This window comes from Myxocyprinus asiaticus, chromosome 16 (assembly GCF_019703515.2).
Source record: "Myxocyprinus asiaticus isolate MX2 ecotype Aquarium Trade chromosome 16, UBuf_Myxa_2, whole genome shotgun sequence".
NCBI classification, from domain to species: domain Eukaryota; kingdom Metazoa; phylum Chordata; class Actinopteri; order Cypriniformes; family Catostomidae; genus Myxocyprinus; species Myxocyprinus asiaticus.
In genome coordinates this window covers 3,344,816-3,360,000 of record NC_059359.1, presented here as the reverse complement: position 1 = coordinate 3,360,000, position 15,185 = coordinate 3,344,816, and the positions used below count along the sequence as shown (strand labels likewise).

At 35.8% G+C, this 15,185-nt stretch overlaps 1 protein-coding gene across 4 annotated transcripts in view; it reads right to left on the bottom strand.

The window, feature by feature from the left end:
* Positions 1-6,110: 6,110 nt before the first annotated feature.
* The window catches only part of LOC127454303 (leukocyte elastase inhibitor-like), a 49,997-nt gene continuing 40,922 nt past the window's right edge, over positions 6,111-15,185 (bottom strand). The window contains exons 3-10 of one of the 4 annotated variants that reach the window (XM_051721411.1): positions 12,023-12,149; positions 11,640-11,816; positions 9,566-9,691; positions 9,239-9,400; positions 9,000-9,117; positions 7,050-7,192; positions 6,772-6,939; positions 6,111-6,670 (exon numbers count right to left, since the gene is read on the bottom strand). In XM_051721411.1, coding sequence (XP_051577371.1) covers positions 6,272-6,670; positions 6,772-6,939; positions 7,050-7,192; positions 9,000-9,117; positions 9,239-9,400; positions 9,566-9,691; positions 11,640-11,807 — 1,284 coding nt within the window. In that variant the 5' untranslated portion in view covers positions 11,808-11,816; positions 12,023-12,149 and the 3' untranslated portion in view covers positions 6,111-6,271. The remainder of the gene's footprint in view (positions 6,671-6,771; positions 6,940-7,049; positions 7,193-8,999; positions 9,118-9,238; positions 9,401-9,565; positions 9,692-11,639; positions 11,817-12,022; positions 12,150-15,185) is intronic. The other 3 variants (XM_051721413.1, XM_051721412.1, XM_051721414.1) reach the window with 3 other exon arrangements.

Sequence of the window (15,185 nt, the reverse complement as noted above, 5' to 3'; positions counted from 1 at the left end):
GTAGAGAAGATCCACCCACCAGTAGCCTCTGGACTACTGGTGGGCTCTGTGTTTTAACGGGCAGAAACGTAACATATGACCAGCAGATCCACAATATAGGCAGAGACCATGAGTACGTCGTTGATCCCTCTCCTCCCGGTTCAAACGAGCTCTGCCCACCTGCATGGGTTCTCCTTCTGATGACTGACTGATCGCACCGTACTCCTTGGTGGTGGAGAGACGCTGGGAGTGTGCTCTGGATGAAAAGCTAGTGCCAAGCGTGAGCGACGTTGAAGACATGAGTCCACTTGAATGGCGAGGTCGACCAACTCATCGAAGGTCTTGGGTCTAGAGCATAAATTTCGTCCTTGATGCAATCAGCCAACCCATGCAGGAATTAGTCCCACTGCGCCTCCTCATTCCAGTTTCAGCTGGCTGCCAACGTGCAAAACTCTATGGAGTAATCAGAAACAGACAAATTACCTTGTCATAGTTTCGCTAATACTCGGGCAGCCTCTCTGCCATGTGCCGAACCATCAAAGACCTTCAGTAGCTCACTGGAAAATGACTGGAATGAGGAACAACAAGGATGTTTCCAATCCCATACGCCGTACCCCAAAGGCATGCTCGGCCCGACAGTAATGAGACGACATAAGCCACCTTGGAACCTTCAGTAGGAAAAGCAGATGGCTGCAAAGCAAAAGCTAGAGAACATTGAGACAGAAATGCTCTGCAGTAGTTCGGCTCACCCGAATAGCTTGCTGGTGGGTTGATGCGAGGTTCAGATCGAAGCGTGGTCAGCATCGCTGGTTCTATAGATGTTGGTGGTGGCAGTGTGGGTGCAGGGGACTCACTGGGTGCTGGGATCTGTTGGACGATAGATGAGAGCTCGGTGAATCGCGCCACCAGTGCCTCGATGGCCGTCCTGGTGGTTTTAGCCAGTTCCTCCTGTTGGGTGATGCGTGATTCCTGGTTGGTAAGATATTGTTGTACCTGAGCGAGTCCTGCTGGATCCATCTTGATCGGATCGTTATGTCGTGATATAAATAGGACCCAGATGCTGAAGTAAAAATATAACAATGTTTAATGAGTGAAAAGCACAAACAACGGAACAGTCCAGAGATGAGGTGGAAGAAGATGAAGGTGGCGGACTCTGAAGGCTAATCAAGCAGTAGCTGGTAATGAGCGTTGCTGGGCAATGCTGCCGCGTGATTAACTCCGCACCAGCAACAACATGAGGGAGACACACAGAAACAAACCGGCAGAATAAATCCTCCCATGACATAAGCGTTGAATTTTTTACATGCTGTAGCCCGAGTAAAGAATCTTCAAAATCAGTCATTTTAAAACAAATACAGCACTTACCAAATCAATACAGTGTATCCAATCAATATACATCAACAGAAGAATTAATGTAAGTGCTATTATAGAATTATAAGCTTCTAATTTCTGCCTTTAAACCCTCCAAAAATGGGCCCCATTCACTTCTATTGTAAGTGCCTCACTGTAACCTTGATTTTTGCTTTTTTGTAAAGAAAAGGAGGGATGAGTCGAAATTATTTTATGTGGTAATCAACATTATGCCACAAATGCTGATTGAGCTTAACTTGTATTGAACCCTGAATATTCCCTCAATCATACGGAGGGTCAGATTGTTAGAATTCTCCAAGGGTCATATAGATTTTGCGAAGTGCTATTTTGAGAGAGAACATTCTGTACCACCAACAGCCTGGTGCACATGTGTGTGTATATATATATATATATATATATATATATATATATATATATATATATATATATATATATATATATATATATATATACATATTATTCTGAGGTCACCAGAACCATCTGGATCCAGCTCCATTCCTACTTTGTGTTGGACTCCACTGCTACGTGTCTCTGAGTGATGACGACTAATAGCAGCCGGTGCCAGCCAAACATAACTTCAGTCTATTACGATGGACTTCAGAGGATGAACTGATGCCAACTCCAACCATAAGACATGGGATACATCATATGCCATTGCCTGAACCTTGGATTTAGGATAGACCTCACCGAAATTACCAGCCGGTTGAACTGCGATGCACCTCACTGATCTCTGCCTGCATCACCTTGGTCTAATGTTGGACTACACTCTTATAATGGAATACATGGACTATCAATTAATTGCTAACAAAACCCTTCATCAGCTAACTAACAAGGACAATGCATCTATGTGAACTTCTGCAGTTAATCCAGGATGAACTTCAAAGACATTAGTCATTAATCTTACAGTTCATACAAAATCTTTGTTTAAACACTGGCCCTTAACACTTACTTAGTTTACACATTTTAAACCATGACTTGCACTATACATAAGTACTGTTGGCATTATATTCTGGAGGGGAACTAGCCCCCACAGTAAGCCTGGTTTCCCCCAAGGTTTCTCCATTAACCAGAATCTTATGGAGTTTTGTGTTCCTTGCCACAGTCACCTTCAGCTTGCTCACAGGGGTTCTAAATACGATTATTATTTAATTACTTATATTTAAACACAATTCACAGTCGTATTTTATTAAACTACACAATGATTACTCTAAGACATAATAGATATTACAATTTCATTTTCTGTTAATGCATGATTTTCTGTAAAGCTGCTTTGAAATGATGTGTGTTGTGAAAAGCGCTATACAAATAAAAATGACTTGACTTGCTGGTCACAGCGCTTGTTAATGGGCATCACAGTGGGATACAGGTGGTGATAATATCACTTAAATTAAGATGTGATGAGGGATGGAGGGAGTAGCCAGTTAAATAAGTATATAGCAGAACATCACTCAACTCATACACATGCATGGCATGGCATCATGTTGCGGCTTCCATGAGATGCGTGCATTCTGGGTCCACATCAAGATCCTAAAAACAGACATGTGCTGATTCAGTTCCAACTATGAGTAACCTTGGGGAAGTGCTATTGTTATGGTATAGCAAGCACATGGTCAAACTGGCTCTACTGAAAAAAAAAAAAAAAGAAGAAGAAACATGCCATTAAAATAGTTGTCTGAAATGGTAATACCATGGCATAGAAGTTCTATTCAGTTTCCATTGAGATCCAGAAGTCCAAGACCACAATGAAAATCTGATATACATTTAATTTAATCCTGGCAGTAATCAAAGTTGTTGTATTTGAAACATTTAAAACGAGCACAAATAGACAATATTACTGGTCTTATGAAATGTAAATGACTCAATATTAACTACTTGTTTATAGAACTGCATTACAAAAGCATATCACAATCCAATCATGCCATTGTACTGAAAATCAGCATATCTGATGATTCTGTGGATAGTGCTTCATTCTAGACTATTTCTAGGCTCGTAAAATTACATTTCAAATATCTTTATTATTTGCCATAACTCATAGTAGAGCAAAATAATTCAGTGTGAATTTATAATCATGGTTGCTATTGTGTCGTTCCTTCCTTGTTTTAAAATATGTAACTGAAGGAATATGGATGTGATTCTGTATTATAATTAGTGAACTAAACTGATCAGGTGCATAATTTTAATATTTTTGATTTTGTATTTTCCCATTAAAAAAGCTTTTTTCCCCCCTAAATAAATATATTATTAAAAACTTTATCAAATGTGTAAATCATTGACATTTGGGGTGACCTATTTACATGATTTTTTTATTTTATGCTGTAGCAACTAAATCAAACTATTTCCATTTATTTGCCCTAATAAAATATCGGATGATGCATTATCATCCTAAACATGTTACATCTTACCCCCACCTTACTTTGTGCACATATTGTTTTTTTGTCTGTTGTCAATCCATAGGTGACCAAGACCTCTATCTGCTTCAAGTGCATTAAACACAAGAGTACTCTTAGAGTACTCCCGTATAGGGTGTATACATTAACACAAGTGTCTTAACCCTGCTTTAATCATTAATAGCCCTTCATCGATGATCTCTTGACCTACAGCATGCCAAAAATCGTTGCTTGACATAAAAGAGCAACAGTAAAATAAAGGTGAAGAAACGCACTATGGTGTCTGCAGGTTGTAGCTAAGGCAAAACCAGAACTGCACCCTCAACATTATCACTGACAGACACATACATGAAGACAAAGACTCATTATTTGACACGTGAGTGTTTTCAGCAGAAGAAGACCACTTTTCGTTCTGTACATTTTGTTCTACGTCACGTGGAGACAAACGTGGCCCGCGGTGGACCTAAGTCTTGAGAAAAGAGCTCTGTCGCCTTCTGGTGGTGAAGCTGTGAATGAACATTGCTTATGATTCAGGTAGGCCCCCAAAAAGTACCAAGACTTAAGGTGCACTCAGTCATTTGTTCCTCATTAAATAAGTTTATCTCCTAAAGACATGAATTGTAATTTTGCAATATATGTAGGAAATCACGAGCACTCACATTACAATGAGGACTCCAGTCATGTCAATAAACTTATCAAAGTTGTTTTATTCTACATGGAGAGGGTCCGCACATGGGGGCTGCCATGTTAGAATCACATGACCAGCCGAATACTACTTATTTAATCTCAGTAACCGTCCTGTTATTGGACACTTTCACTCATTGATTAAAGTAATCACGGCTGACTGTGAACACTACATTTCTACAATGGCATCTGAAACTGAAAATATTGATTTTAAATGATGCCGCATCCAAGATGACACAAAGACAAAAGTTACTGAATGCACCTTTAAAAAATAGTGTCATTGATAAGAAAATATGAAAGCAACTTATTATTAAATAATAATAATAATAATAATAATAATAATAATAAAGAGCTAAAAAAAAACTTTCATGCAAGTTTGAAACGATAAAACAATAAAGATAAAATAATGTTGTACACTTTCTGGTTTTTAAACGTTTTCACAATTTTTGTATTTTTATAAAGATACTTTGGAACATCATGTATTGTGAAAAGTTATATACAAAAAAATAAATAATAAAAAAAAAAATCAGTTAGACTGAACTACTTGAGAGGAACTTCAGTTCATACATCCACTAAAAATCACAGCGACACCAGTTGGTTTAAAGTCATTGAGCAAAAACAGCTCTTAAAAGTCAAATTAATTCTGAAAACATACATAGCATCATTTGTATGCAGATGTTACTTGATAAGATAACTTCATATGATATAATAATAATAATTATGTATTGCAAAGACTAAAATAAAAATGTGGTTCCAATAAAATATTTAAACATCAGTTATTGATCGGCATGTAATTTTCTCCATACGTTTTTGAGGCATCAATATATTACCATTAGCTGACATTTAAATCAGAAGCCTAATTTGTTTGCTTTACAATTCACTGTCAGTTAGCCTTTCGTTTAATGTAGTCTGGCGTAATAGCTTTGGGAGACCACAAGAGGGTGATATAACATTTACAGTACTTAATACTGCAGTAGCCTTTTTCTGAAAAAATGCCGATATAGATCGATTAGCATCAGGACAATTGTCTGATTATCGATGCGTGAAAAAGGAGTCGATCCCAAGCTTAAAAGATATTCAGACATTTTAAATGTGATTTAAGTGTCTAAAGAGGAGACCAGGGCTAGTTATCACACATTTTTTTAATCTAGTGGATATTTTACAGGGTTGATTTGTGTTTGAAAGCCATTTTCTGCATGAAAACATACCTTAAAGTCTTAAATTCAAAAAAAGCTACTGTTACTGCCCAGGTAAGATATGGTTCATTGCACATGGTCACCTTTTGATCCAAAAGTTATCATAATGGGAACCTGCAAATGAACAGTCAATTATTAAACAGTAAAACAAGTATGATATTGGAATTATTGTTTGGAGGGTAGAATTCACAAAACAATTATTCTAATTTAACATAGTTTTAAACTAGTTGTTTGATACCAACATACAAAAGATAAGCAAACCATTACAATAAAGTATAAAAAAAACAAAACAGGTTTTGTTTGAATTATGTCTGAAATTATTTCTGAAAGTCTGACTGTAAGGTCTATAGAACCTTTAAACCTCAAGCTTTCAAAACTCTTTTAAACTTTTAGGCCAGGCTTTGTCAAGCCAACATCAAAGTTTGTCTTGACAGACTTATAAATGTTTTTATTATGTTTACAGTAAATACAAACAGACAATTTTGCTCCGGAATCATTTAATAAAATTTTATTTAGTAGAGAAAACACCAGAGATGCGGTACACATTCCCTAATAATAACCTCTAATCTAGAATTATCTTTCTATCGTAACTCAATCCAAACCACAACCATCAGCAACTAAATATGCTAGAAGGATCTCATGGGTTGAAGGAACTCAAGGAGAGCAGAAGCGTCCGTAGAAGAGAATGCTCTTGGTGGGATTGTGTCGGATGAAGAACAGGAAGGGGTGATCTGCAATAAAGGTTGACGGTAAACTGCGTGTCTCCATGATGGCAGCAGTGGCTGCAGATGCTTCTGTGCCTTCCTCGTTCACTTCAACAAAGGCTTTATGAATCACCTTTGAGAGCACCAGATCATTGTTGGGAGACATGCCTGAAAAGTTCACCTTCTGCAAGTCAAATGCATCCACCATCCCCATGCTGATCAGAAGACTCTTCATGTCATAGGTCTCCTCCATCTTGAATTTGGGAAGAGTGATTTCAACCTTCTGTTCACTCATCCGTTCAGGTTTGGTCCAGTCCATGAGCTTCTCGTAGGTTATTACTTTCTCCAACTGAAAAAGTGACATGTTAATGGAATAATTCAGCCAAAAATGAAAATTCTGTGAAGTGCAGATGTTTTGCATCAACAACACACAAATCTCACATGTCTCACCTTTTGAAGGCCAGTGGTGTTATCTTCTATCTGATTTGGAAGGATGATCAGCATACTTAGACTCTTCCCAACATACGGCAGCTCCAGGACCTGACAGTTGACCTCTGGGATGAAGGCCAGAGGAAACTGGGCCGTCTGATGCATCATCTGGGCTGGCTTTGTCAGAGCCTGCCAACCATCAATGCAAACATACAGTAAAACAGCCCATCATACATATATGATGAGTGTTGCAGAACAATCACTTTTAAAAACAAAACAACAAGAACATGGAATCTCACCTTGTTCAGTTTAAACTGCAGCTGCTTAGTGGATTCCTTTTTGAATTTTAGCATCCAGTTGCCTTTGAAGTAGATGGCATTCACCAAGACCATTTTGGTCATTCCATCGATGGACCCCTCTGGCAACAAGTTCTTGATCTTCCCTATCATACAAATTGACATTAATTTTACTACAAGTCAAATAAAAATTATTTTATATTTTATTAATGACAATCACTGTTTTTTTGTTGTTTTTTCTGGACCAAAATAAAAATGAAACATAGTAAACAAAATTTATAATATCCCAATTTTAATATCCAAAAAATAAAGGGTCTAAAAAAGGGATTTACAGCCTGATGCCACAGGAGAACTGTTCCATATGGGTCCACAATAGAATCTTTTAGAGCAATAGTTCACCCAGAAATGTTAATTCTCTCATCATTTACTCACTCTCATGCCATCCCAGATTTGTATTACTTTATTTCTTCTGCTGAACACAAATGAAGATTTTTATAAGAATATCTCATAAAATGTCCATAAGGTTCATAAAAGGTCCAGAATGGTGGTCTGACTTTGAAGTACCAAAAAGCATATAAAGGCAGCATAAAAGTAATCCAAATGACTCAAGTGATTAAATCCATGTCCTCAGAAGCAATATGATGGGTGTGGGTGAGAATCAGATCAATATTTAATCTTTTTGTACTATAAATTCTCATCCCTGCCCAGTAGGTGGCGATGTGCACCAAGAATGCGAATAGTCAAAAAAAAAAAAAAAAAGAAGAAGAATGTGGAAGTGAAAGTGGACATTTATAGTAAAAAAGGACTTTAAAATGTATCTGTTTCTGACCCACACCCATCATATTGCTTCTGAAGACACTAATGTAACCACAGGAGTTGTATGGATTACTATTATGTTTCCTTTATCTGCTTTTTGGAACTTCAAAGTTTTGGACCCTATTTACTTGCATTGTTTGGAGCTACAGAGCTGAGATATTCCTCTAAAACTCTTTGTACGTGTTCAGCAGAGGAAAGAAAATCATACACATCTGGGATGGCATGAGGGTGAGAAAATGATGAGAATTTTTTTTTTATTTTTGGGTGAACTATCCCTTTAAGTTCTATATGATGCCATAGGGGATCATTTTTAAGTCCCATATAGTTGCATAATGGAACTTTTTAAGTTCCAAATGATGCCATAGGAGAATCCTTTTGAAGTTCCTTTAGGTTCCATAATAGAATCTTTTAAAATTACATATGATGCCATAGGAGAACCTCTTTAAGTTCCATATGGTTCCATAATATATTCTTTTTAAGTTATATATTATGCCATATGGGAACCGTTTAAGTCCCATATGGTTCCATAATGGAATTTTTTCAAGTCCCATATGATGCCATTGGGGAACATCTTTAAGTCTCATATGGTTACATAATAGAATGTTTTTAAGTTATATATGATGCCATATGGGAACCTTTTTAAGTCCCATATGGTTCCACAATGGAATCTTTTTAAGTCCCATATGGTTCCTTGAAATAATCCTTTTAACTTCTATATGATGCCATAGGGGAACATTTTTAAGTTCCATATGGTTCCATAATGGGAATGTTTCAAAGTTCCAAATGATGCCATAGGGGAACCTCTTTAAGTTCCATATGGTTCCATATGAGAACCTTCTCCAGTGATGCCACTGGAGAACATTTTAGGTTCTATGGTTCTTTAGAAAACCCCCTATGTACTAGTGCTACAAAGAACCCATGAATTGTTCATTTTCTCTTATAATGGATGATACAACCAACAACCTGTTCTGGAAAACTTTTGGTTATAATCCAGAACTTTTTTAAACCTCTAAAGAACCATAAAGCTGAAGAACCCTACATAGCAAAATGGCCTGCAAAGACATTGCAAACAACCTTTATGTTTTAAAAATGAGAGTAACATTAAAATTCCTCAAAGGTTCACACTGGTTTTTTAACCTTGTGTGTTTTTCTCCACCCAGTTGTTGACGTTGACACGTGCAGCCGCTGCATTCTTTTTAAAGTCCACCTTCTCCAGTCCAGCCTGGTAGTATTTTTTTGTGTCACTAAGGAATTTCTATAAAATAACAAATCAGTCGAGATAAAAGTCATATTAGAGCAGCGAAAATTTCCAGAACCTTTTATGGACATGGGCAAACCTAGAATTATTTGTTTCTCAGTGAAAAAACTGGCCTTACTTCAACAAACTGGTAGGACTGCTCTCCATAGAGGCGATTAACAAGGCTCAACATGTACGGGACTCCCGGTTTGTTCAGCTCACTCATGAGTTTGTTAAAGGCAGAATGAGCATTATCCTCAGTTTTGTGTACAGGTGACTGCTGAGGTTGAATAGGAGGTTTCTGTTTGAATCAACATTATCAAATACAATCAGATTGAGATATATAAAAATCTACAAAAGCAAGACAATGCAAAATATTCATTCTTGATCTGTAAGCACAGCAAACACTGTTATTGCTATGGTAAAGTCTTTATATTAGTGTCTCATGCAAATGTTCAAACTGTACCATTGGGACACAACCCTGCATCTTGACGTCGGCAGGTAACTGAGGTTTCTGGGCCTGTTGTTGCATTGATGGTCCAGGAGCTGGAGTCGTGGTGTCAGGTTTGACAGGATTGAGAAGGCCCAGGACCTACATAGCATAGTTGTGATTGAATTATTATTCTCATAACCCAAACATCTATCGTAAAGACACTACTAAAATTCCCCTTTAAATAATTTAAAATGCACTAAATAACTAAGGATGTAACCAAGTACACAAGATTGGTGGGGACCAAAGGTAAACTTTTATGAACAGTCCATCAAAAACACATGTTGTTCAACTACATCTGAATGTTGTACATACTTAACATGCTTTCTGAAGTATGTACAGCGGGACCACACACTTGCACTGGGTGTGCCTGTATTCTCATACCTGTGTAGAGTATGTTTCTGGCCTTTGTCATAACTGTGAAACCATAACAACCCAAAAGGTCCAACCCAGAATGAAAGCATCTTTTCCTGTGTCCTACCCTGCAATTTAATCAACTTCAATATGAGGTCATGAAAAGCCATGCCTGAACAGGTACAAAAAGGGCAAAATTTTATAGGAAAATAAACACACGATGGCCACACAGAGAGTGAATCATCATACTGATTTATTTTGCTTGTATGTAGGATACATTATATCTTGAAAAAATGCAGTCTTAACAGAAACTGTTCTTAATGGGGTCATATAGTGAGGGATCAAATTTTCCTTGAGTTAATTGTACTATGAAAACATAGGCCTACTGTAAGTTTCAGAACTCAAAACTTCCTCACCAGTCAAAAAAGCTTTATTGAAACTATGCTGCAAAAACGACTTTTTCAGAACATCCTGAAAGTTTGTGACATCAAGTAAATACATTTGAACACATGACTGACCATGTTATTCCTAAAGGCATGTTTCTGCAATGGACCTCCTGTGTAGCCTCTGCATGGTGGTTTGCATTTATAGTTCTGTGTTTGTGTCGTGCTGCGAGTGTATTGAAATAAAATGCCTTCATTTCTAAAAGAATGACTGTATACATCTAAAAAATAAACAAAATAATTTGTGGATTCAAAAGTATTTGTTAAATTAGTGTAGCATCAAAGTATATTAACATGTTGAGATTTAGGTATATTATTTATAATACATGTTGCCTACCATGCAGAGAGAAAATAAGTTAGGCATATACTATATTGCTTGCTCTTGAGTCACTTAAATAATAATAATAAAAAATATATTTTGTCATACTTTGACGCTCCACACTGAAAACAAAATGATCAATTAATAACTACATGCTTGATCAACATAAAATGGGTGTCGTTTTAAAGCTCAGAAGCTGGACTTTACAATGCATATAGGCAATAATAACTATTAAGTTATTTTAACCTTACATAAGCATACATTAAGCTTTTTTTCTGTTTTCGCTTGTAACTTCATGAAACATAAACATAAAATAAAAACAGCAGATGCTCCCGATTAAAACGAGCCCAAATACAATGTAATACAATAGACAGAATTTAAAATAATTTTTGAAATATGCTACCTCAGATATCTCTTTTGTCCTCCTGATGCATGGTCTCTGGTTACCCATTACCCCTATACTGTATGGTAGTATTTAATTAGGGGTGCAAATAGCATCTAACACTATTTGCACTTTGTGCAAAGAAGATGCTTTTTGTTGCTATAACTCTAAGCAACAAAAGTCTCTGCCTTCTATGTTTATTTTATACTTACAGTATTTGCTGCACATTCACACAATGTAATGAGAACCTATAAAGGATGTATTTTGCACCTTACTAGCTACTGGTATCTAATAAATTCATTGTTAGGAAAAAACAAATGTAAAGTGGCTATTCAATATTTTAAAAAATAAAATAAAATAAAATTAGGACTGTTTTGGGGGCAAAACACTTTACTAAGACTATAATTGGAGCTCAGGGAAAACCTTAAGTAATAAAAATGGTACAATATGATCCCTTTAAAATCCTTCAAAAGTCGGGTTGGGGTGTATGTGTTCAAGGCACATTAACTGAAAGAAAGACTGCCCTTAAAAAGTGTAAATGAGGGACATCACCTTTAAGATTTGAGCTTGTGTGTTTCCTGCTGCTCCAAGTGCCACCATGGCCAGAGCGGAGGAGATGCTGAGAGGAGAGTAGAAGACATTTCCTGATGCATTTCCTCCACTGATCTTCTTAAACAGGTTGAGGGAGAATTGTGTGTTTGCAGCAGACAAAGACTCCATTTCCACAAGCTAACAATAGCAGGAGAGAGATACAGAGATTATGTACACACAGTACACATTATGGTCCATAATACATAAGTAAACATAAGTTTACAGTGGGATCTAAATGTCTTCGATACAATAGTTCTAGTTGATCAATAAATTATATTACTGTGCAGGATACAGTCTAAATTGCATAAAGAAACATACTGTAGGGATTTAAATATAAACATTACCTTGAATTACTCAGTAGAGACAAAAATGTCCTCGTGTGTTGAAGGGGAATGAGTTGTGCCTGTCATGGGTTTCATTTAAATACGTGATGCCTCACCCTAAAATGCCAAGCCCAATCCAAACCCAGCCCTGTAAGAATGAAGCAAGCACATGTTTAATTTTCTGTGGAATACTTTCATAACTGTGACATACAGTAAAATAGATCCAAAAAAGTGACAAAAAAAACAAACAAAAAAAACAACAAAAAAATTCCCTAAGAGGAAATACATAATTTTCTCAATGTACTGTAAAAATGTTTGGCAAACACTGAAAAAAGTTCATTTGTGGTTGAGTAAATATAACAGAAAAGATTACCGGTGCGTACTTTCTACATTAAATAAGTTAAACACGAACTTGAAAACAATAAGTCAATTCTACATTTGTACTTAAATTCAAACATGTAAAAATGAATGCTCTAGCTTATACAGTAAGTAAATATTATTTTTGATTGTTTGTTATCTTTACAATACGACATCATGAGTTAGTAGAAAACCTTGTCAAATTTATTTGTTAATCTGAGTACATTTCAACAGTAAATAAAATAAGTACATTTTCCATAACTTTTTGAAGCTGGTGTTCACAGCATGCACCGGGCTTGACTAATTAGTGAGCTTGCATGATTTCACTGTTTGCAAGTTTATTTATGTTTATAATGTTCATTAAAATTTTACTAAATGAAATTCAGGGTTGTATGTAGAAGTTAGCGTAGTAACTGAAATGTTTAAGTTAAATTTATTTAGGCTACTCACTTTAATCAATATTATGACATGAAATTAAGTAGATTTTTCTTAATTTTATACCATTAAAATTTAGTTAGAAAACTGTGTGCAAAAACATGTAAAATAAAAATGAAGTAAATCTTACTAGTCATTTTTTTCATAGAAGTTGATCTGTTATGCAAGCCTCTACAGTTGATATCAATTAATTAAAATGAAACTAATAGTTGTGACATCTTGGGAGTGACTGTATTAGCACTGTAAATGTATTAGTTGTCACCACCATACTTGACAGTTGTGATGTGTTATCTGGGTGTTGTGCTGTATTTCGTTTGCAATGAGTATTGCGGCAACATTTTGAGTTAAACTTTTGACTCAGCAAACCACAACCTTCCGTAGAAAGGTTACAAGTTATTTTACATGCCTTCTGAAGGGATCCTGCAGATTTTGAATTTCAAAGACACTTACTGGATAAGATTTTAAAAAATAATTTTATAGAGATTGCACTAACAAAGAACATGTTCTAGCTGATATATTTTTCTTTAGCTGAGCAAAATATTTAGAAAATGCATTTTTACTAAATAGACTATGAAATCAAAATGCTTAAAATTCCCTTATTTCTACTTTTTCAATGGCCGTGGGAACCCTGCTTTTAGCTCTAAAACGCATAGCTAACTTTTCCTTCCCTAGAATGCACTTTTGTGCCAAAAACCTGCCACTGTAATACGTTTTCTGTAAATTGATTAAAGCATCTGTTCAAATTCATTGTGTCTTGTCGTCTGCCAAATCAGAAGTTGCATAATTTTTATTTACTTATTAAACTTCTAAATGCAAATGATAACTTCAGGCTAATTGGTGGCATGCACATTACAGTAAACATTTATAATCAAGTTCAAACGGGCTTGTTGTGATGTCAGAGCTGTCAAACCAGATTCTTTTGATATATGTGAAGCTTATGACATCATGTTGCCGCCTGTAAATATAAGCCACTTTAAATCCTTTCAATGAAAGTATGTCTGTGTTAAACACTTCCACTCAAAAGTTTAGACACACTTACTCATTCTTCATTATTACTGTTAAGTGTTTTACACATTTTAGAATAATAGTAAAGTCATTGAAACTATGACATAACACAAAGGAAAGTATGGGAATTACTGTAGGTAGTGACCACAAAATGTGAAATCCTTTGTCTATATTGCAACTCTGTAAACTCTATTCAATCTCTCAAGCAATGTGAGGTGATACTGTTACTTTAATACATGTTGTTAATAATTGTAAATATCTGTAGCATAGCTACTTGGGAAGCTGTAGGGGGTGGGAGCCATTTCTTTTGTAAATATACATTTTCTCAGGTTGTTTTTTTTTTTTTTTTTTGCTAGTTAGGGAGTTCAGTTATTAATTGTAATTTTATTCATCTTTTCTTTTGTTAGGCAATTTAGTTTCTGTTGGGAGTTAGGTTGGTGTTTTGTTTGTTATTTTGGCCTTTGCTCACCCCTGAAGTTATTCCTCCTCTGTGGATTTTGTAAATAAAAGGCATACATTTCTTCTTTTTTTGTGGTTTCCCAAGTTTATGTTACAGCCTCACCCTAAACAAGGTCGTAACAATGAATATGAGAACACATTTTATGACCAATTAATGCAGAAAACCAGCTAATTCCAAAGGGTTCACATACTTTTCCTTGCCACTGTAGATGTATGTATGGATGGATGGATGGATAGATAGATAGATACTTGATTACTGGATGTTCAACCTAATTTGTCAAGTCATAGTAACGTATGTAATTCTTGGGCTGTTGTCGTGATTGGTTGATCTGGTTGCGACAGAAGGGGGATTTGGTTCCTAGGCACGAATAACCGTGCCAAATTCTTCTGAATAATGGAAACCAGTGAAACTCAATGCAGCACATCAACAGTGTGTGTTCTCTGAGATCTGCCAGGTCTACATGTGCACTGAATCAGTCTCTCCATAATACAGTCTTTCCAACTCATATAACATAGAACCTGCTAAAAAATAATTATTATGCATTTAAAGAAAACGCTGAATTCACATTAAGGCCTTGAAATGGTTTAAGACTGTAAAAGTACAAAGTTATGCATACAGATGCCCCGAAAAGCATTTCAGTCATATAAGTATATAAATATGATGATGCATTAAATAACAAAATATCAAAGCAATTGTTTTTATCTTAAAGAAGGATCACACAAACACACTTCTCAAGTCATGTTTTGACTAAAATAAGGTTGTATGGATTGAAATGAAAAATTCAATCCATACAATAAATTTGCAAAGATTTCAAACAAACTTCTTTCACATTGTCATTATGGGGTATTGTCTGTAGAATTTTGAGGAAAATAATGAATTTAATCCATTTTGGAATAAGGCTGTAACATAACAAAATGTGGAAAAAGA